The sequence below is a fragment of the Dromiciops gliroides genome, chromosome 2, assembly GCF_019393635.1.
Source record: "Dromiciops gliroides isolate mDroGli1 chromosome 2, mDroGli1.pri, whole genome shotgun sequence".
Taxonomy (NCBI): domain Eukaryota; kingdom Metazoa; phylum Chordata; class Mammalia; order Microbiotheria; family Microbiotheriidae; genus Dromiciops; species Dromiciops gliroides.
The window spans coordinates 295,972,871-295,996,392 of NC_057862.1; the positions used below are offsets into that span (position 1 = coordinate 295,972,871).

The window sequence follows — 23,522 nt, forward strand, 5'->3', positions numbered from 1 at the left end:
AAAAGAAAAATAAAAGTACTTAAGTGAAACATTTTAAAAATATCTAAAAGCAGGAGCAAGTTCACAAAGAAACAGACAAGCAGGAGAGTTTTGTTATATCAAATTTAATATTTTTAAAGTTGTAATAAAGGTTCACAGATTCATATATAATCCTATTTTCTGTTGTTTGCATGTTGAAATATTTGTTTTTTATGTTTAAATTCATAATAAAAACCCTAGAAAACAGTTTGATTCAAGTACTTCCAGTTTTGAAAACTGACCTCCGTTAGGCTTGAAACCAGGGAGCATGTACTCTAGTTTTTCTCCATTTCTCTATAACTGGAATTTGTTTGATTTTTCTGTAGTGGCCATAAATTGTTTCTCTTTTCTGGGATCAGTGTTACCCACCATAGAAGCTGTCTAAATGATCATTAGGTGACCCTTAAGTGCTTCAAAAACAATTTGTTCTTTATTTTCTCCCAAGATGTGCCAATTTTGATAACTCAGGAAACTCTGAACTAGAAAAGTTATCTTTGCAACTAAAAGAACTATATCTTGGGGCAGATAGGTGGCACAGTGGATAGAGCACCAGCCCTGGAGTCAGGAGTACCTGAGTTCAAATCCGGCCTCAGACACTTAACACTTACTAGCTGTGTGACCCTGGGCAAGTCACTTAACCCCAATTGCCTCACCAAAAAAACCCAAAAAACTATATCTCCATACACACACACACATATACACATTCTTTGTTTTCTCTTTTCTTTTTTTATTGATGTATGATGATACCCCAAACAAGTCATTGGGTCAGTCTTCTAAAGGGACAGGCCTTCAACTGTCCAGTTACCTAAAAAAGACTTTGAGCAGTCTGCCTTGCCAACCTAGAGATGGTCTTTATTCTACAACAAAACAAAAAATAGTCACTAACCTTGCTGAAACACTATAATGAAACAAAACAAAAAAAACCAACCCTGGATACCATATTTCAAGAAATTATAAAAGACAACTTCTAGGGAACAAAGTGAAAAGAGAGTTCACAGATCACTACCTGAAGAAATCCTAAATTTAACATACTTCAAAACATGATTTACCAAATGCCAGAACTTCCAGAGTAAAGAAAAAAAACGACTACAAACAGCCAGGAATAAACAAATCAAATACCTAGGAACCAGAGTCAGGATCACATAAGACTGTGTAGCAAATAGAAGAAAGGAAAGTTTGGAATATTATATACAAAAAAAAAAAAGAGGAGGAGGAATGATACAAAAGTGAGACAGCAGGGAATGTGTTTGGGGATGTCAACTAGTCCAATTTGGTTCACGCAGTTTACATGAGAGGGATCAGCCCTGCCTCACTTAAATCCAATTCACTAAAAGTCATGATATCACCTTCCCAATATCATGGTCCTCTTCCAGAAAGGACAAACAACAACAACATGAGATGGATATAGGGAGAGAGGATCCTGGGAAGGTAGGCCCTCCATGATCTATATGGCCTTCAATGTCAGGCTAAGGGGTTTGGACTTTATCCTCTGTAAGATTTCTGAGCAAGGAAGTTATTTATTTAAAACATGAGGAAAACAATTAACATATGTAATAATAACAATTAACATATATAATAGAATGAGTTGGAGGGGAAAGAATAGATTTGGAGTCTATTATAATAATACATAACAGTTTATATTTATATAGCATATTTTTAATTCACTTTTAAGTTCCAAATTCTCTCTCCCCAACCCATTGAGAAGTCATATATACCATATTGATAAAGCCCTTTCACATGATAAGGGACTGGATTAGGACAAGGGATCTGGACACAAATTTAGGTCCATTATAAGAAAAGGCTTCCTAACAATTAAGAGTGATCCCAAAGTGAAATGAGCTGGCTCTGGAAGTGATTTCCCATCCCTGGAGGTGTTGAGCTAAAATCTGCATGTCCACTTGGGGGGATACGGTAGAAGGGATTCCCATTCAGGTAGAGTTTGGACTAGATGCCCTTGGAAGTCCCTTCTACATCTGAGATTCTTGAACCTAAAATCTGGCACTTGCTAGTACCTTTTCCTATTATTTTGGCAGTTTATAATGCTTATGACATTAGTGGAGGTTGGGGAAAGGAGAGAGAGAAGCTGAAAGGCAAATGGGTCCATTTCAGGTGGTGATTTGAGATCTGGCACAGTCCCCAGTTTGGATGCTTTTCAGAGTCACTCAGAACGTTGAAACGGGAGCCCTCATTTGGGCTGTCAGTTCCAGGGCTGCCCCTGAGGAGGGATTGCCACATTTTCAATGGCTCTGTGCAGTTTGGGGGAATCATATCGAGCGGGAGGCTTATTACATTCTGAGTCATGTCTGGTTTGTATATTATACTGACAACCTATAGTCTGAGATAATCCATTCCGAAGAGTTCCCTTAGTGTTCTTACTGGTGCTGAATCAAACAGTTCCATAGAAAAAGATCATGGACCCTTACTGTGAGCCCACAACTGATCTAGTTCCTTAGGAATAGAATCTTGAAGCTAGACATCATTATAGAGATGTTGTTGTTGTTGTTGATATTAGTTGGTTCTTATATGTCACTTTAAGTTTTGCCACGTGCTTTATGAATTTGTCTTGAGATCACACAGGAAAACAGGATTTTAATTCGGGCCCACTTACTCCAAATCCAATTTCCTCTGTGTGGTACCATCAGCTGGTTTTAGAAAGAGGAAATTACGCAATCTCCCCATGAAAAAAGTCCAAGGATTTCTTTCATGGTTTCCCTCCCCCCACCCTTTCCTTCCCTTGTTCCTCAATAAACTACCACCTTATTCTCACTAAAAACAAAAACAAAAACAAAAACAAAAAAACCCAAAACGTGTTCTAAGGTTTTCAATAGTGGGACAGTAGACTTTTAGAATTCTGTTCTTTGTTGTTATTGTTCAGTCATTCTAGTTATGTCCAGCTCTTCATGAGCCCATTTGGAGTTTTTTTGCCAAAAGATACTGGAGTGGTTAGTCATTTCCTTTTCCAGCCCATTTTGCAGATGGGGAGACTGAAGCAAACTGTGTTAAGTGATTTGTCCAGGGTTACTAGTAAGTGTCTTGAGGTCAGATTTGAACTCAGGACTTCCTGACTCCAGTTCTGGCACTCCATGCACTATGGTGCCATGTAGCAGCACCCTCAAAGGGAACTTAATATCATAGGCTTCCAGAAATGGAAGGAACTTTAAGAAATCCTTTGGTCCAGCTTCCTCCTTTTTCAGAAGAGAAAAACAGTACACAAAACTAGTAAGTAATAGAGTGGGACTAGATAGAGCCTATGCTCCTAGCAAAGATATAACTATGGTGAGTTGACTGGGGTTTTGCCCCAGTCGTCACACTTCCCCCCAGAATAGAACAGAAGCTCCTTCCTTGTGGTCCAGAAACCCACTTCTTCACTCAGCTGCCAGACCATCCTCCCCTCCATCAGGAAGGATCCTGTGTCTATGGTGCTATTCTTCTGGGACCTGCTTCTCTCTCCCTGCCCTCTTCCCAAATCTCCCCAGTATAGAAGATAGTCTGACAAGAGACACAAACTCTGGATACCCTTGTGCCTGGAGAAACGGTGCCCCATAGGTCTCTGCCAGTTTGTACCCTCAGTGCAACCCCAATCCCCTACGTTGCCCCTCCTTATGCTTCTTTCCCTCTTCCCCCAAAAATGTTTTTGATATAGGTGAAACTATTCCTTTCTTTCAAAGAATTATAAGTCTGATCCCTTGTATCCTAGTAATCTTTTTACTCCCCTATGAGACAAGATGCGAACTCTCCCCATGAAGAGAAAAAAATAAATGCATACAAAACAACAGACATTTATTGAGTATCTCCTATGTGCTGGAAACATTATTCTCTGCCTCTAATATAAGAGATTATAGGAACAAATGCCCATATGATTTGCCCCAGAAAAATAAACCCTATAGGAAGGAGTTCAGGAAAGAGATATCTCCTTGGAGCCTGGGCAGTCAGGAAAGGTTTCATGGAGGAGAAAGGATTTGAATTAGACTTTAAAGGATGGATGGATTGGAAGGGAGAGACCATCCTTGGGCAAGGAGTTCAGCACAGCCAAAACAGTGGGACCCACTTGTGTATCAGAGACCAGTAGCCTAAGACCTGCTATACCCATGGCAGGATTTTTAGTTTTCTTATGAAAGTCTAACAGGGAAAGGTCAAAAGGACTTGTAAGTCATCTCAGGGTCTTTTAGTCACAGAGCTCAGGCCTGAATTGATCAAGAAAAGAAGGCAAAGCTCACTGGATCTAGTGAGCTTTCCCAGATTCATAACATCATGTGTTTAAAACCATAAGAGACTTTGGAGGTTATCTCACCTAGTCCACTTCCTTCATTTTAAAGATCAGGAAGCTGAGGTCCACATAGGGTTGAATAAATTACCTAAGGTTACAGAGGTAGTGAATGATAGACTCAGGATTTAAGCCCATTTTCTCCAATTCCCAATCCAGCAATTTTTCTGCTAATCAAATTTTGTTCAACTAATATATGCTTGTTTTCCCTCACAAAATCCTACTCTGATTCCTCATCATGGCATGGAAGTGACCTTGGGTTCTCAAATGCTATGTCAAAAAGTTCATGTCTATTTTGTAAAGTCTATTTTGCTGGACACCAGTTATCCAGAATCTGGTTCAAAATAGCTTCCATCCCCAAAGACCAGCCTAGCTAAGTATGGAATGTCTTAGATGATTACTTCCTTAACTCTAGCAACCCAAGAAAAAAAAAGTTTAAATATACCTCAATCTTGTGTGGCCCCCTACCATTTCATTGATGTTGGTGGTGGTTGTTGTTTGTCCTTTGTTCTCAGAGAGGACCATGACAGATGTCATGACTTGGATTTAAGTGAGGAAGAGCTGTGCAAAGTCATCAGCCTCATACTCTCCTCCAGAGCCTCCTGGGTCCAGTGGCAAGATATATTATCAGGATGACTGGAGATGGCCCCAGATGTTTAAGGCAATTGGAGTTAAGTGACTTACTCAGGGCCACATAGCTAGTAAATGTCTATGGTAAGATTTGAACTCAGGTCCTCCCAACTTCAGGGCCAGTGCTCCTACACTTCACCACCTGGCTGCCCAACAATTCTAATCTTTCTTTCCTTCTTTCTTTCCTTCCTTCCTTCCTTCCGGTAATCAGGATTAAGTGACTTGCCCAGGGTCACACAGCTAGTATGTGTCTGAGGACAGATTTGAATTCAATTCCTCCTGCCTACAGGGCCAGTGCTCTATCCACTGTGCCACCTAGCTACCATTGGCAATATTGGTAGAGGAAAGAGGGAGAGGTCAGTTGTTGTGAAGAATTACAATTCTCAGATCCTCTATAAGCATTAACATAATTATTAGTGTTTGTAAATGTGAGATCTTTGTCGCATGACCAACAAATCAATGCACTGTTGAAAAAAGAACCACATTATATTGATATTCTTGCAACAAATAAAACTAAAAGACAAAGGGAGTCACAGCTAAATGGAAGGATAACTAAAAGTCTCTCCTAGAAAAGGCAGAGGAGTTTCTACAGTGTGGCACAGTGCAAAGAGGGCTGGATTTGGAGGCAGAGGACTTGAGTTCAAATTCTGTCCAGGTAACCTAGGACAAGTCATTTAAACTCTCTGTGCCTCAGTTGCATCATCTGAAAAATTAGATTAGATTAGATTATATGACCTCTAAGGTCCCTTCCAGCTCCAAATCTGAGATGTGTGATTCATATACACAAAGACAGAAAGAAACATTTAATGATTATCCCATTTTACAGTGATCCTGATAAATAGAATACAAATATAAAGATAATTGAAGCTTGTGCATGAAGAACCAGTACAGACAAATGAAGGAGATAAATTCTAGAAAGGATTTGGCAAGATCGTCCAAGGTTACATATACACTCTGATACTTGTTGAGCTCAGTGTGAAGGTGGGCTTATGGGAGGATGGCAAAAAGAATGTTGGATAATATGACTCAGGTTTAAGAAAGAAGAGACTAATGGACTACTTAGAAGCCCTATACTTTTACGTCATAATTTTCTGCTAGGAAAATGTCCAAGAACACTAGACATGGTAAACACCATATGACCTCCCAAAAAAATGAAATAGATTATATTTTGACAGGAAATGATTTCTCATGAGGTCATCCTACTACCATCCACTATTCATGTGAAGTCACACAATGAAGCAATGTCCAAATTAACTCCAATTTTTTTAAAAGAGAAAACATTGTGTATAATTGCACCAACTGAAGCATGATCTGTTTAAATAAATCATTGTTCCTTTCCCACACACACACACACACACACACACACACCAAAAAAAAAAGGCAAGTGGAAAAAGACATTGAGAAAATAAAATCACCATTTTCTACAAAAGTTTACCTGATATATGGCAGTCACTACAACAAGGAGGCCAAAAAGTGTCAGCAAATACTTGTGCCTGCCAATCATAGGCAGATGGCAGCTAAAGACAACACAAGTTTAGAATACAAATGCAATTTTACACTGTGGAAAAGAATGGAATAAGGTTATAAATAGTATCTCCTAATAAAATAATAAAAACCAGTAGAAGTCAAAAGTTTTCAGAAAACTTGACATTAGACTCACATGAATCACACTATCCCAAGATAAAATCATCCATACATGAAATAGACAGGTCTAACAAATGGATGGAAATTGGAACAGATCTAAGATCTGTTTGCTTCATTAAGGACAGTAGAACACCACCCTTAGACTCTAATACCTCTAGCCCCATTGTGATATATGTTAGGAAGTGGCAGTGGCACTTGGCAATCAAATTAGAAAAAATATCTGAACTGGCCCAGGTACTTACTGAGGAAATCCATGCCTGAATCCATTTTTTTCTTTTTTCAAAAAAAGTTTTTATTGATGTCTTTGTTTTTTACATAATTGTGATTCCCCCCATACCTCTCAGAGAGCCATCCCATATAACAAATAATATTTTTTAAAAAGAAAAGAAAGAAAAATCAGAATAACTGACTAATGAATGGAAAAAGTCAGAAAAATGTGCAATATCCAAACTCTGGACCTCCTATCTCCACAAAGGGATGGATTGAGAGTATCCTCTCATATCTCTTCTTTCAAGTCATGCTTGATTGTGGTTTTTCCATTTTTAATACAATAAAATTTATTTTAATTTATAAAAAAAAAAAACATTTTATCTCCTTGGGGTACAAAAACAGGCAACAGGCCAGCTTTGGCCCTTGGGCCAATGGTTTGCCAATCCCTGGACTCTAGCTTATATGACAGTGCAGTTAGATGGTCTGTCCACTGAGTTTTCACTTCAGTACATATGTTTAAGATAAGCAATAAAGATGAACCAGAAGTTGGACCCAGAATTTCTTATTTTTTAAAGTATTTTTTATTGGTGCCTTTAGCATTGTATCAATTATTTGTGGAGGAAAACCTGCCCCATTCCCTACACTACTATCTCTCATCAAACTTTCTTTTTTAACAAAGGAAAACAACTGAACTAAAATAATGACTACAGTGACCACATCCAACCATTATTTGCCAGTGGTCCTTTGTCTCTCAGGGATGGGAAGGAGTTATTCTTTATTGTCTCTTCTCCAAGAGCATCACTCAATCTGGTTTTCTTTCTGTGGTCTTTTCGTTTGTGTTGTTTTAATTATTGCGTATAATGTTCTCTTGGTTCTGCTTATTTCATATCGCATCAGTTTAAACAAATTAAGCTCAGAATTGAAGAGGGGAAAGAGAGCAAGCTGAATTGCATTTGAGAAATTGTTCTGTGATTTCAGCAGTCCTAAGCAGATTTCTGGCACTGAAATCCTTTTTAACATGAAAGTTCTCCCAGTGATGCTGTGAAGTCACCATCTAAGAAAGAAAGCAAGCCTCCATCTAAAAAAGAATCAGAGTTGTAGGTGACCTCAGGGGTAATGGAGAGGTGTATGTTGGTTGCAAGTCAGCTGCAATACATTTCCAAAGATAATTTGAGCACAAGAAATATTGTAAGGAAAATCAGCAAGAAAATATTTGATAAAAAGGAGGTTGGGAGGCAGCTAGGTGGCGCAGTGGATAAAGCACGGGCCCTGGATTCAGGAGGACCCCCATTGCCCTGCGCAAAATAAATAAATAAATAAATAAATAAATAAATAAATAAATAAACAAGCAAACAAATAAATGAATGAATGAATGAATGAATGAATGAATGAATAAATAAATAAATAAATGATTTTTTTAAAAGGAGGTTGGTCACTCATGTGGGAAAAGCAACGATAAGAGAAGGACATCTAACAGTAACAGTGCCCATAAAAAAGTAAAAATATATAGAGGAAGAGAAGACTTCTCATACTATTATAGATCCTTCATAGACAACCTGTGAGAGAACATGGATAAGAATCACATAGGGTAGGAGATGGAGCACAGCCCTGGAGTCAGAAAGAACTGAGTTCAAATTCAACCTCAGACACTAAGTAGCTGTGTGGGCAAGTCATTTAACCCAGATCACCTCCCCACCCCAAAAAAAAGAGTCATATAGGGTGAGCAGACGTGGCTGAATTGCAGTCTGTGCTAAAGGAGGGAATGCCTACATGGATGAGCTCACAAGTCCATTAAACTTTTGAGGAGGTTTCAGCTTTTCTTTTTGAGGCTGGGTCTTCTATCCTGCCCAGGCCAGAAGTACAACAGCCACTCATAATCCCAATTCCAATATTGATTGACACATAAGCTTTAATTTGCTCTGCTTAGTTCGTCCTTTTTTAGGTGGCATAGTTGCTCCCCACTCCTGGAGGCTCATCATATTGATGCCAGACTTAGTGTAGACACCTGATAGGCTTAGCTCTACTGCAGCTCAGAACTCAAGTGATCTACCAGTCTTACCTTTCCCATTAGCAGAGACTGCAAGGTACACCCCCACAGCTGGCTATTAAAGTCTGAACATATGTGCAGGGTCCTGTGCTGGGCATTAGATAGTGAAAGATCCGAAGAGTAGGAAATCATGATTCCTACTCTTATAGAGCTAAAGAAATAGCATCCTTGTCCAAAGATGGCTGGGGACTGTCATCAGAGAACATAGGTTGGCTCCAAATATTATGTGTTTTAAGGTTTGCTAAGCACTTCACATGCATTATCTTATTTGATTTGTCCTGTCATCCTTCCCCCAATTCATCGCTGCCACCACCCACTCCTTCAGAGGAGAATTAATCAGAATTCCATTAATCAGTTGCTTGGTGCATTTGTTATGTGTTTGGCATTTAAAACTGATGCTCAGTCAAGTTTCTTAGTTGGTTAATTTTTTTTAAAACCAGACCCACAGAGATACATATACACATAGAGACACATAATTTATGTAGAGAGACATACATGAAATGTTGGGGCAGATTGTGTGGGCTACTTTCTTCACCCATGTCATCTTCTGTCAATGATGGGAACTAGTGCCATCCAGGGGATAGGAAATCACCAATTCTCCCCTCTCCATGGTCTTAGATGGCTCAGAAATGTGGTATATGGCTTGGAGCTGTTCTTATCACCAGTCACTGATTGGTGCCTGTCTTTCTTTATGCCTAGGGTCAGTTTTTACCTCTTACTTTTGATCCTCAATAGCAAATACTTTGTTCCTCAAAGTATCAGGCTGTATCTAGAGTCACTGGGATGGAAAGGATTTTCCTCAGAAACCCAGTTCTTTATTGAGTTTTCTGGTGTTGTGTTAGGCCTTGGTGCTGCTTTGAGGTACCCTTCAGGGATGTGTGACAGAGTCTCAGAGCTGTGTTCCCTAATGAGTTTAGGCTTGGATTAGGAGAACTGGATTGGGAGTGGGAGTTTCTGAGGAACCTTAGCAGGGTGGCTTGGGCCAACCCCACTGTACTATTCCTTGGTGACACAACCCAAGCCTGTTGGCCTACCCCCAAAATATACACAGGGCTCTCACTGACTCATGACTACTAACCTTACCCCAAGGCAGATATTAGCTCAATAGGCTAATAAGTGACCTTGTGGAGGTCACTTCAACTCTCTGAGCCTCAGTTTGTCCTCTATTCATACTGCAGGGTGCGCAATTCCTGGGTACCCGCTTGTCTGTGGCAGCCTCGAATTCTCCAGGGCAGGCTGGCCAAGTCCTCCCCCGCTCTCTGGGACAGGTAATAAACCCTTGACGTTTGCTCTCCTTGGACCCCTCCATTCCCACCTTTTTTTTTCTCTTTTCCATTCCATCTCGTCTATAAGTCCCCTCCAAACTGCCCCCCAAATGTCTGCTTCAAGAACCAGAGGTAGGTTTGATAGAATTTCCAGTATAAAGTTAAAATAGACCTGAGAACCATAGAAGTTCCAAGCTTGATGGGACCTTAGAACTAATGAATTTGAGAGCAGAAAGGGTCATAAACGCCATCCAATTTAGGAGTTCTTAACCTGGGGGACATGACATTTGTTTTAAAAAGATTTAATGCGCCGGCCCTGGATACATAAGGACCTGAGTTCAAATCTGGCCTCAGATACTTGACACTTAGTAGCTGTGTGACCCTGGGCAAGTCACTCAACCCTCATTGCCCCACCAAAACAAAACACACACACAAAAATGAAACAACAACAAAAATATTTAATAACAATTTCAATATATTTTCTTTTGTAATCCATTAATTTTATTTTATGGATTTTAAAATATTCTTCTGAGATGGGGGTCCATTAAAGATAAAGGTTAAGAATCCCTGGTCTACTCCAACCTCTCTTATCTTCTAGAAGATGAAATTAAAGCCCAAAGTGGGAGGAAAGACTTGCCCAAGGTCACACATTGAGTTAATGATGGAGCTAGAACTAAGATCCAGGTCTCCATGCTCTAAGAACGGGGTTTTCCCACAACCTCATGATAGATGATCTCCTATTTGATATAGGATCCCCACCTAAGAAATATGAATCCCACCATTACTCATCTTTCTAGATTTATAGTTTGACTCCATTGAGTCTTTGAGAGCCCCTAGGGAATAAAAATGCACAGAGAACTAAGACCATAGAAAGGAAATCACTTTCCCCAGAATACAAGAGTTGGTGGCAAAGCCAGGACAAGAGCCCAGGTCCCCCAGTGTTCTCTTTCAGGGTTCTATCCACTTCATCAGGATGCTTCAGACATATATACATTCCAGGCATCTTCCCTTCTGTGTTCCGTCTTCCTTCCATCTCCCTTTGACATCTATTTCTTTTAATCTCCCAAGGAAAAAAAAAAATTGGTATGGTTTCCAGGACAAGCTGTTTTCCATTATCTGAAGGTCATGAGGAACAAAGAGCAGGGTTTTTTCCATTGGCCCTTAGAATGAAGAAGTAGGAACTGGGGGAGGGGGGTGAGGAGGGAGGGGATCGTTAACAGGGAGGAAGATTTCGGCTCATTGTAAGGAAGAACTTCAGAAGCAGTTGTCCAGCAGTGCTGTGAGGATTGTATTTCTGAATTTCCATGAGCCATTTGACAAAGTCACAATATTCTTTTGGATGAGATGAAGAGATACAGGCTAAATAATAGTACATTCAGTCAGGGAAAATTCAGCTGGTGATGAGAAGGCTTAAGCAGATAGACATGATGAGCTATCTGAACATATTTGAAGGATGGTCCAGTGGAGGAGTCTTTTTCTGCTTGGTCCTAGAGGGGAGAACTAAGAGTAAAGAGTGATGAGTAAAGAGACTTTTTGTTAGCTCCACAAAATGAAGAACTTCTTAATAATTTGAGCTTTCTAGAAACACAGTATGCTGCCTCCTAAGAATAACGAGTTATCTCTTACTGGAGATTTTCAAGGAGACAATAGATGATCACTTGTTTCAAGATGTTGTATAGATGAAACTTAAGCTTCTAGTAGGGGTTATTATATTAGCTGACTACTAAGAAACTTTCTGACCCTCATAAAGATCAACACATTGCAGACCATACAAAAAAAAAAAAAAAGACTGGGTCTCACCATCTTGCCTAGGCTGGAATGCTAGGGCCACTCATGGACCCAATCCCACTACTGATCATCATGGAAGATTTGACCTGCTCCCTTTCCAAGTGGGTATTTTCTCCCTCCTTTGGGCAGTCTGATACATACATAGACACTCTCCCAGGGACTCATCAGATATGGATGCCTAACTTAATACAGAAATCTAATCGGCATATCCCATAGCAACTCAGAACTCTGAAGCCCATGAGATCCTCAGCTTCCCCAATAGTTATGATTAGAGCCATGTGTCACCACACCTGGCTCTATTCTATAATCCTGAGGTACTTCTCAATTCTGGTATTCTTTGTTTCATCAATCTGTGACATTGAATCACATAGTTCTCAGGGGCCAAGCAAGATCTAATCAAAAACTGTTTCAACAGCATCCCCAGTACTTGTGGTTATTTAGCTTTTGCTAGAAATCCTCCCTGAAGTGAAGGGGAGCCCCGTAACTCCCCCAAGACTACACATTCCACTTTTGAAGAGCTTTGTTCTTAAGGAAATTATTCCTTACGTTAAGCCTAAATTTGCTTCTAACCCAGTATAAATATTAAATTCCTCATACGTTCCTGGCATTGTACTGAGCACCAGAATACAATTAATAAAAAAGAAAAATAATCTCTGTCCTCAAAGTACTTACAGTCTAAAAGGGGAGACAATGTGCAAAATGAGGAGGAAAGGTGAGAAATGAGACACCAGGGAGTGTTGGGAAGGGGTGATGGGGGAAGGACCTTGTTCTGTGGAATTGAAAACAGACAGAGCAGCTGATGTGATTGGAATGAGCTGAGAGATTCCAGATTATTCTCTCTATAAAGGAAAGCATTTGGAGAAGTTTGGTACCCTCCTGCCTTCCAATCTGAGAGGAGAGGAAGCTGAGGGTGATGGGGTCAACCAGGGCATGATGGTGAATTTAGAAGTGATGAATTTATCCTGGGAGGAGTGACTTTTTCCTTTACAATAGATGCAAAATGGAATGAGGTTAATCACTTTCATGCAATTTCAACCTGTTGCTGCTCCTGTATTCTGAGGCCAAAAGAACAATCATAAACCTCCTTCCACATGATAGATCCTTGAAGTTAGCTAATAGCCACACACCCTTCCCCCCACCCCAGCCTTCTAACTAAACAGCCTTTTTTCTTTCAACTGGTCCTCAGATGGAGTGATTTCTAGTTGTCTTACGATTCTTGATTCTTATCACCTTCCTCTGGATGCCCTTCAGCTTGTCAATTTCATCCTTAAAATAGGGCAGCCAGAACCGAATATAACATGGTCTAACCAAGGCAAGGTATGGTACTTGTGAAATTAATTTTTTTAACCCAAGTGTAAGGCTTTACATTCATCCTACTAAATTTCATCTTATTTGACTGAAGCCAATTCTAGCCAATAAAAATCTTTGGATCATTACTTTAATAGCCAGTGTGTTAGCTCTCTTTCCAAGCTTTGTATCATTTACAAATTTGACAGATTACCATCTTCAAGTCATTAATTAAAACATTAAGCAGCACAAAGCCAACCTTAGATCCCTGGAAGCTACACAGTAGACCTCTTTCCAAGTTGTCATTCATTCAATCGGCCAAATCAGCAGGCATTTATTAAGCACCTACTATGTGCCAAGTAACTGCTGTGGGTACAAATATAAAGAATTAAATAATTCCTACTCTCAAGGAGTCTACTTACTTTCTAATGGGTAGGACAAGTACATAAGTATATGAAAAACAAGTAATTAAAAATAACAATAATAACCAGCATTTTTATAGCATTTTAAGGTTTGCAAAGTTCTTTACAAATATTGTTTCATGGGGCAGCTAGGTAGCGCAGTGGATAAAGTACCAGCCTTGGATTCAGAAGGACCTGAGTTCAAATCTGGCCTCAGACACTTGACACTTACTAGCTCTGTGACACTGGGCAAGTCACTTAACCCTCATTGTCCCACCAAATGTAGTTTGAAATATCACCAGGTGATTGGTGATATGGGACTGAAGCTCAAGGGAAAGATTATGCATATATGTATGGATCAGAGTCATTGTCATGGAGATGATAATTAAAGCCCCCAGAGCTGAGTTGAGAGAGACAGACAGATAACACCTAGAACAGAGCCTTGGAAAAGACCCATAGTTAGGTAGCATGATATGGATGATAGCCAGCAAAGGAGACCAAAAGGGAGTGGTCAGAGTAGGAGGAGAACCAGGAAGGAGTGATATCATAAAAACCTAGAAAGGAGAAAGTGTCAAAGAGAAGATGATCAACAGTGTCAAATGCAGCAGGTAGACCCAAAAAGAACTAAGACAAGACCATCAGAATGATCCCTATGACTGCTCTTTGCATCTCCCTTTTTACCATACACTTAATGATAATATGATCTAGTGTACATCTTTCCCCTTTGTCCGTAAAGATAACAGGGACAGCTAAATGCCATGGTAGACAGTGTTAAACCTGGAGTCAGGAAGACCTTAGTTCAAATCCAGCCTCAGGCATTTACTAGTTGTATGACCCCAGGTGAGTCATTTAACCTTTGCCTGTCTCAGTTTCCTCAACTATAAAATTTGAATAATAATAGCATCTAACTCCCAGGGTTGTTGTGAAGATCAAATGAGATAATATTTGCAAGATGTTTAGCACAATGCCTGGCACATAATAGGCATTTAATAAATGCTTGTTTCCTTCCTTCCACCACAGACTCTCAAATGTTCTGCTGAAATCTAGATAAACTGTGTATGGCATTCGTCTGTTTTATTAATGTAGTAACTATAAAAAAATGATAATACAATTAGTTTGGCATAGCCTATTCTTAATGAAGCCATGCTGGCTCTGCTTGATTGCTACTTCCTTTTCCAAATGCTCACTAAGCATCCCTTTAACATGTTCTAGAATTTTTCTAGTAATTGAATTTAAGTTCATATTTCCTCTCTACCTCTTTTTAAAAGTCCATATTAAAGTGACCACTTCTATCCAAGGTTCCTATCTATTCTTTTTTCAACCAGTTCACCCTTGTTAGCCATAATCTACTCCAAAAGAGCAGATTCCACTCAAAAGTTGGAAGTACATCCTTTGCCTTTTAAAAGCCAGAATCATCTTTAAGGCAAGCCAAAAAAAAGTTAGCCTTTCCCCCCACCCACCCTTTTTAGCAGAGAGAGAAGTCCAACCAATGGCCAGAGAATTGAAGTCCCCTATCACTACCATATCTGGGCCAGAATTTTGATTTGTCACTCCACTTTGTATCTGCTGTTGCTCTTCCTGATTGCAACTCTGTGGAACAAGATGTCCCTCCCAGGACACTTCTAATCTGATCACCCTGCTCCTAACTCAAACATACATTGCCACTACCTCCTTCAGCCTCCTCTCCCCTTTTATTGGAGGACTGGGAGGCATAGTACCAAACTTTTCCTAATGCCTTCCTTTATAGAGAGCAGAGACTGGACTCAGCTGACTCCAGTTTGCACCTGCTGCTATGCCTGGTTTCAGCTCCAGGAACATGATGCCCCTGTAGGGAGTACTCCCTGCCCCCCCCTCCCTTTCCTGTCTCCTTTTATATGTTGTCTCCCCCCTTAAGATTGTAAACTCCTTGAGGACAGGGACTGTCCTTTTATTCATTGTAGTGGTTAGCACAGTGCCTGGAACATAGTAGGTGCTTAATAGCTATCCATTGGATTAGATTGGTATCTGAATTCTTTATTTATTGCCTCCTCCTAACCAAGTGACAATATAATTTGTTTCTCCCTTTGTTAATCTCCATCCAATATTCTCTTTTATTTTTTTGGTGAGGCAATTGGGTTAAGTGACTTGCCCAGGGTCACACAGCTAGTAAGTGTCAAGTGTCTGAGGCCGGATTTGAACTCAGCTCCTCCTGAATCCAGGGCCGGTGCTCTATCCACTGCACCACCTGGCTGCCCCTCCATCCAGTATTCTCTACCATGCTTTCTCCCTCTGTTTCCCTTATGAGTCCATTGTCTTAATTCACAGTGCTATTACTCTCTTCCCCCAAAACACACACTTTTCAAATCTATTCTGTTCCTTTTAAGTAAGGTATAAACTTCCCAGAACTGTATTCCAGGCATATGTTTCTTTTTCTCCCTTTCTTGTACACCATCTTGGGGCAAATCTAAGACTAGTAATTTCATCAGGATAAGAAACTCTGAGTAGAGAAACCTCGCCACCAAAGCAGATAAATAGCTGTCCTGCAACTTAATCTCCTAAAGTAGCTTGGAGACAATTTAGGGAAATCCAGGGTTGCACTGTGTGTTCACTAGTACCTGAACTCAGGTCTTCTAGACTTGTTAACTGAATCTCTACTCACTACACTATGCTACAGTTACAAGTTGTAGCGTAGTGTAGTGAGTAGAGATTCAATCTCTGTGTTAGGTCCTCTATTGCTTACTTCCCATTCATTGTACTTTTGTTGAAAAACATCTGAATCCATGGGTTTTATCACTGGTCCCCTTTTTGGATTTTTTTTCTCTTATAAATTACTGCCCAATTCTATTGAGATGCTTTTTCCCTTGTTATATAGTTCCTAGTCTATATCATACCTAGCTTGGGAAATATACACAGGCAGTTTTTCTCTTCTTCTTTTCAGATTGAAACCTTCTTAATAAGATTTTCGAGACTCTAGGCAAGTATATTTTTTACCATCCCTCATTAGGTTCACTCCTTCCCTAGCCAAGAAGAGCTCATCATTCCTACATTTTAAACATTTCCGTTGCAGAAATCTGAATTTTCTTCTCAGACAGCATCGCGTTATCCAACTGCTGACTTCTATTCACCTTTCTCTTCTGAATCCCCTCCCTTAAATTGGCTGTAGAGGAACAAATAAAATACCACTAGTACCCCTAAAGCCTTCACTTTTTCCACTGAGGATTTCCTCAGCCCTAACAATGCTTCTTAAGTTCTTTCTGGCAATCTCATTTGTCCTCACATGAATCATCAAAAGTAAGTAGTTGTCATCATTTTTGACAAGTCCTTAGGAGACTTTCCATCACATCCTCAATATGTAGGTCCTAGAAATACAGCAGATCTCTTTATTGCTAATGTCAAGTTGACAAATAGTTGCCTTGGTACCCCTCAACAGGGAGTCACCAACCACCATGATTTTTTTCTTTCTCACACCCTCCCTGGATTTTCCCTCTGCTAGCAGGAGATACACATTCATCATACCTTGGAATACAAGCAGCTACTTCTTCCTCAAAGGGACTAACTCCCCCTCCACCCTATCCACACTCCCTACCCCCATCACTTTATAATAAGAACATTATTTCTATTACTTAGCTTCAAGTGTTTGGTAATCTTTTTTTCTTCCCTTTCTCCTCAGCATCATTTTTTTTTACCCTCTCACTTCCTGATGTAGGTCAGCATTCTGTTCAGATCCTTTTTCTTCATAGTTTTTCCTTTCATGACTTTCTTTCATTTTTCCCCCCAAGGAACACTTCATTCTCCCTGTCTTGGGGTTTCTGCTGTGATAAAAGACAAAGGAAGGTTTGGAAAGGATTTCTAGTTCCCTAGAGACAGGTACCACCAAATACCATTGACCACAAAAAACCTTTCCAGCATTCTAGGGGAGGCATAAAGTCAGAAAGAAATCTACCTGTCATTCCAAAAAACGGTTCCAAATCATTGGAGGCCTGGAACAGCTTCGAGGTCTAAAGGAAAGCCTTGGTCTCATATGATATTGCAGATGTGTTCAGGAATGCCTTGTCATTGAGCCCTAATTCAGCAAGACTGTGTCTAACATGCAGAAATTGAATACAAATCCATGCATTTATTTGTTCTCCAGCTTTTCTTGCATCTAATAAATAACCACAACTTCACCACTTTCAATTAAAATATTAATTGCCGGAATTTGATACTAGAAAGAATGTCCTCCATTTGTGGCAATAACATAATTGTTTTCCTGGGTCCAGACAGATGGCATAAGAGCCCAACTACCCATTCTTTTTAGCTATCAGCATGTGTCTTAATAATAATAATTACATTACTCTGTGAAGTAGGTAGCAAAAATATTTATCCCCATTTTACAGAAGAGAAAACTGAGGTTCAGAGAAAGGAAATGATTGACAAAAGGTTACATAGGAAACAGGAGAGTTGAGACTTGAACTTGCGTTTTCTGGTAAGCTAATGTGAAATGAACATCAGAATAAGATTCAGGAGACCCAGATTCTAGTCTGAGCTCTGCCAAAAACAACAGGCATGGGGCAGCTAGGTGGTGCAGTGGATAAAGCACCGGCCCTGGATTCAGGAGGACCTGAGTTCAAATTTGGCCTCAGACACTTGATACTTATTAGCTGTGTGACCCTGGGCAAGTCACTTAACACTCATTGCCTCACCAAGAAAAGCCCCCCAAAACAAACAAACAACAACAACAAAAAACCAAACAGGCATTTATTAAGTGCTTAATGTGTGTTAGGCACTGTGCTAGGCACTGAGGTCACAAATTTAAAGAATGAAATCTTCTCTTCTGAGGCTCAGTTTCCTCATCTCCATCAGATAACTGCTAAGGAACCTTTCAACCGTAAGTTTCTGTGATTCTAAGTACTCTTTCTCTCGAGCTACCCTACCAAGCACTTGACAAAGTCATGAAGTCGGATGTTACTGTCCTCTGCACATTACTCTCAAAATCCAGATGTCCATTCTCTTAGCTTCCACCACCACCACCCACCAAACTATTAAAATCCTCAGGCTCTTTCCCCTGTTTATGTTAGAGAAAATACTTGATTGAATTCAATTCTCTAGGATCCCTCTCCCAAGGGGATTTGTGATTTAAGCCCAAACTGGGCCCTGGAAATGAAAGGTTTAGTTCATTTCATTTCCAATTCCAAAGAGCAAAGGAAGGAGGAAGGGCCTTCCCATGGTCTCTGGTAGGAAGTCTATCTCTGCAATGAAGGACTGGGGATGGAAGGGGGTCAGAACACCTGCATGGATAATTGCCACAAAGATAAGATTCTAATTCTGAGACTGTGACTCTGTGGGATTCCTAACTTGTTTTCTTCACCTTCAAAAAGGTTTCCAGGTTAACCTTCTCCATCATTAAGATTCCCAGGCTCATCTTCTTCACCCTCCATGGGAATCCTGCCCCATCTCTTTTCTCTCTGTGGGATTTCAGACCTTCCTCCCTTCATAGGATTCAACTGTAAGGGGGAATGCTTGATGAAAATTCCATTTAACACTTGACGATCAATTCACTTTAACTAAATATTGATTTACTTCCAACAGGATTAATTTCCAGTGCTGCACAGTGGGCAGTGGAGGGGACTTAGGCACTGATTTTTATTAAAACACAAGTACCTTTTAACAAGAGAGTAAAGCCACAATCCTAGAAGGTCCCGGTGACTATTTCTTCAGTGATTCACTCCTAGGTATCTTCCCTTTGGTACATAGGAAGGAAGAAAATATAAAGGTACAGATACTCATATGATCAGTAAAGATGAGTTAGATAATAGTAGCTAACATTTATGTAGCACTTACTATGTGTCAGGTACCATGATAAGTGCTTTTTAATTATCTCATTTGATCCTCACAATAACCCTGGGGGGTAAGTGCTATTATTACCTCCATTTTACAGATGAGGAAACTGAGCAAACAGAGGTTAAGTGCCCTACCCAAGGACACACAGCTACTAAGTGTCTGAAGCCAGATCTGAATTCAGGTCTTCCTTACTCCAGGCTCAACATTCTATCCACTGTGCCACCTAGCTGCCCTCTGGGGAGGTTTGAATTTCTGCAGCTACTCTAGGGAAAATGCTTCATGAGGATAAAAGTTCTGTCTGAAAGATTCCAGACATACTTCTTTTAACCCTCCATAAGATTCCATTCCTTCATTTGTGTTCAGATAAATCTTTGCTAGGGACTGACAACAGGAGAAGCCTTCAAGTAGCTTTTAGTTGGGAAGACAAGACCCAGACTCACAAGGTAAACTGGCTGTCTGACACCCCACCTCCCATGGTAACTAGCTGTCTGCCATCCCACCTCCCAAGAGAACTGGCTGTCTGCCATCCTGCCTCCTAAGGTAACTAGCTGTCTGCCATCCTACCTCCCAAGGTAATTAGCTGTCTGACATTGGACAAGTAACTATCTCTCTGAGACTCAGTATCTTTGCCTATTGATTGGGGATGATGAGAATACATAGCCTATCTTGCTGGAATAAAGAATGAGAAAAGAACTTCATGAACTTTCTAATACTGTGGAAATGCAAGTAGTTACCTAATATGCTAAGTGCTCTTAGGGTTAGAAAAGGGAGAGGCCATTGTGGGCTGTCTAGGATCAGAGAAGGCTTTGCACCTGACTCAGCCATTCCAAAAAGTCACCTTCCCCCCAGCAAAAAGCCAAATGTGTCTGTCCATCTCTGTGCCCCCTCTGAAGACCAAGCTTAGACAAAGATCTCAGTGGATAGTGTGGGGCAGGGGGAGGGGAGCCAGCCGTCTCTTCCTCTGGCATTCTTACAGTCAGCTGCGTTCTGGAGTTAATCAGGGCATCCAGGCGCATGTATCCCAACAAAGCCCTGGGCTGCCCTCCACGCTCAATCGACCAAGCTATTTTTAGGCCTCTGCTTTGTGAATAAATCACCCTCATTATTTCTTACACGTTCTGAGCGAGAACCTCAATTAAGAATTCTTGGACTCCTGCCCAGGTTTGTATTGGGAAAAGGAATCACTTTTTTTTTAATTTCACAACTTCAAAAAAGTGTGGGGCCAATGCTCCCTGACATTGGTGAAAAAGGACATTAGCAAGTAATCTTTCCCCTTCTCAGATTTTCCTAGAGCACAAATAATCTTTGCCTTTGTCACATACTACTTTGTACCATATATATATTTATGTATATAGCATATCCCCTCATTAGATTATAAACTCCCTGTGGGAAAGGAATGTGTCATTTTTAATCTTTGTAACCTCAGCATAGGGAGGACCTTGCATATAGCAAAGGCTTAGTCAAGGTTTTTTGAATGAATGACTTTGAGAAAAACAAGATTAGGTTGTTTCCTCCTACTGGTCCCACTACTGAGAGATTTTTGTTGTGGTTTCAGTCATGTCTGACTCTTTGTGACCCTATTTGGGATTTTCTTGGCAAAGATATTGGAGTGATTTGACATTCCTTCTCCAGCTCATTTTAAAGATGAGGAAACTAAGGTAAACAGCGTTAAGTGACTTTCTTAGGTAAACAGCTGGTAAGTGTCTGAGGCCAGATTTGAACTCAGGAAGAGTTTTCCTGAGACGCCAGACCTGGCACTCTCTCCACTGCACCACCTAGATACCTCCATATTTTCAGCTTAAATGTCATCCTGTCCTTCAGAGCCCATCTCACATCCCCACCAACTCGAGGTAGCCTTCCCTGACTTCCACAGCCCATCATGTTCTCTCACATTCCCATCTATCTATAATGTCTACTCCATGCATTGTCCCCTTTTGGTATCTGATTACATTGGGCACTTAGAGAATTATGTGATTGTTCTATGCATCCTGTCTTCATTCAACATCACTCTGAGTTGCTCAAAGACTTTGACAGTACTTTGTCCCCCACAGCACCTTGCATAGGGTTGAGGGACAGATTCAAACTTTTAGCAAATATTTCCTGAGCAGCTGCTATGTTCAGGACCTATGCTGGGCACTAGGAGAGAAACAGATAAATACAACACATTTCCTGCCCTCAAGGAACTTACGTTCTAGCAGGGAAACTAGACATGTCCACATTAAATCACCAAACATTTATTAAGTGCCTATTGTATGCCTACATGGCTGAATATGATAAGGATCAGAAAAGGTACTCTGAGGTTCGTTTTTGTTTGGGAGGATCAGGAAAGACTTCCTGGAGGAGGTGGTATCTGAGTTGGACTTAAAAAAAAAGATGGGTCTAATTTTTAAAAGGAGAGAATAAGTTAGGGAAAAGGCACAAAGACAGAGAATTACAAGATGTGTTTGGTGGACATTGAATTGTCCAAGTTGGTTACATGTAGGGTTTGTGTAATAATAGTTAATAAGTAGCATTTTAATGGCTGGCATTTTAAAATTTGCAAAGTGCTTCACTGATTTCATCTCATTCAGATCTTCACCACAACCCTGAGAAGTACGTGATACTATTATCACTTCGTTACAGACCAGGAAACTGAGGTAGATATTAAGTGAATTGACCAGGGTTATACAACTACAAAGAGTCTAAGGTTGAATTTTAATGGTGGTCTTTCTGATTTCATATCCAGCACTCTATCCACTGTACCACCTACCAGTAAAGAAAACAGTGTAATGTCTGGCTGATTGGTCAATTAGAATCAGATTTTGGGAGACATTAAATGCCAGGATAAGGAACTGGGCCTTGATTTTCGCAATGGGAAATTCTTGAACATGGAAGTTTCAGGATCAGAACTGAACTTTAGGAAGATTAACCCTTTTAAAAATTTTTTCTATATCACTATCACTTCAAAATGATCCTTCCCCCCCTTAGGACCCTCCCTTATAATAAAAAATTATGATTCAAAAACACATACCTCATTGGGACATCCTTCTCTGTGCCAGTCCTCTAAAGTCAAGACTGGAAATTGTATTAATCAGAATTCCACAGCCTTTCAATGCTGTTTTCATTGATATTGTTACAGTCAATGTACATATTGTTCTCCATGCTCTGCTTACTTTGCTCTGCATCCATTCACATATTTTCCTACATTTATCTAAATTCTTCATATTGATCAATTCTTACAATACAATTAGTTTTCGTTATAGTTTTATCTACTATAATTTGTACAGTCTTCCCCCAACCAATGGACACTTATTTTGTTTCTAGGTCTTTCTACTAGAAAGAGTTTAGTTATAAATGTTTTCTATATATTTGAGACCTTTTCCTGGGTCTTTGACTTTCTTAGGGTTATATGCCCAGCTGTGGAATTACCGAATCAAAAGGTTTTCTAGTATAGTTCCTAATTGTTTTCCAGGATGGTTGGGCCAATTTGCAGTCCTGTCAACAGTGCCTTTTTGTAGTCTGCACCATTTACCATTCTCATCTTTTGTGACCTTTGTCAATCTGATGAATATGAGGTAAAACCTCAGAATTGTTCAATTTGCATTTCTCTTATTATTAGTGATTTGGAGCATTCTTTTTTTCCATTGTAAAATGCAGTATAATTAGTGAAATCAAATCATTCCCATCAGGACTATGTGTATTTAGGAAGCAATCACAATACTTTAATCAACACAGATGGATAACCTTAATGCAGAGAGCAGACACATGGTGACAACACATTTATCTTGCCTGCTCTGGGAATGAACTATTCTACATGAGTGACTTTTTTTAGATATCTAAAACTTCAACCTCCAAAGTGCCCACATTTGTTTCATTCTATACATTTTGAATGGATTTAGAGCACCTTTTTCATATAGTCATTGAAGTTGGATTTAGTATTTTGAAAGCCACCTGTTCATATCATTTGACAATTGAGTCTTTTTTTATTTGGGGGAGGGGGGGTAGTGAGGCAATTGGAGTTAAGTGATTTGCCCAGGGTCACAAAGCTAGTCACTGTGTCACCTAGCTGCCCCAACAATTGATTCTTAAGGAGTGATTCTTGTTCTTAAATATTTGGATCAAATCTGTATATCTCTTAAATATCAGAAATATTCAATATGATTTTTTTCCCAATCAACAGTTTCTTTTAT

General features: G+C 39.9%; 1 protein-coding gene across 7 annotated transcripts in view; it reads left to right on the forward strand.

Annotated features, from left to right (window-relative positions):
- Positions 1-23,522, forward strand: part of BEGAIN (brain enriched guanylate kinase associated) — a 260,573-nt gene that overhangs the window by 155,195 nt on the left and 81,856 nt on the right. For 4 of the 7 annotated variants that reach the window (XM_043988983.1, XM_043988986.1, XM_043988984.1 and 1 more), the window contains exon 3: positions 9,992-10,081. The exons of the other annotated variants lie outside the window; for them this stretch is intronic. In XM_043988983.1, the coding sequence (XP_043844918.1) occupies positions 9,992-10,081 (90 nt within the window). The remainder of the gene's footprint in view (positions 1-9,991; positions 10,082-23,522) is intronic. 7 annotated transcript variants of the gene reach the window in all.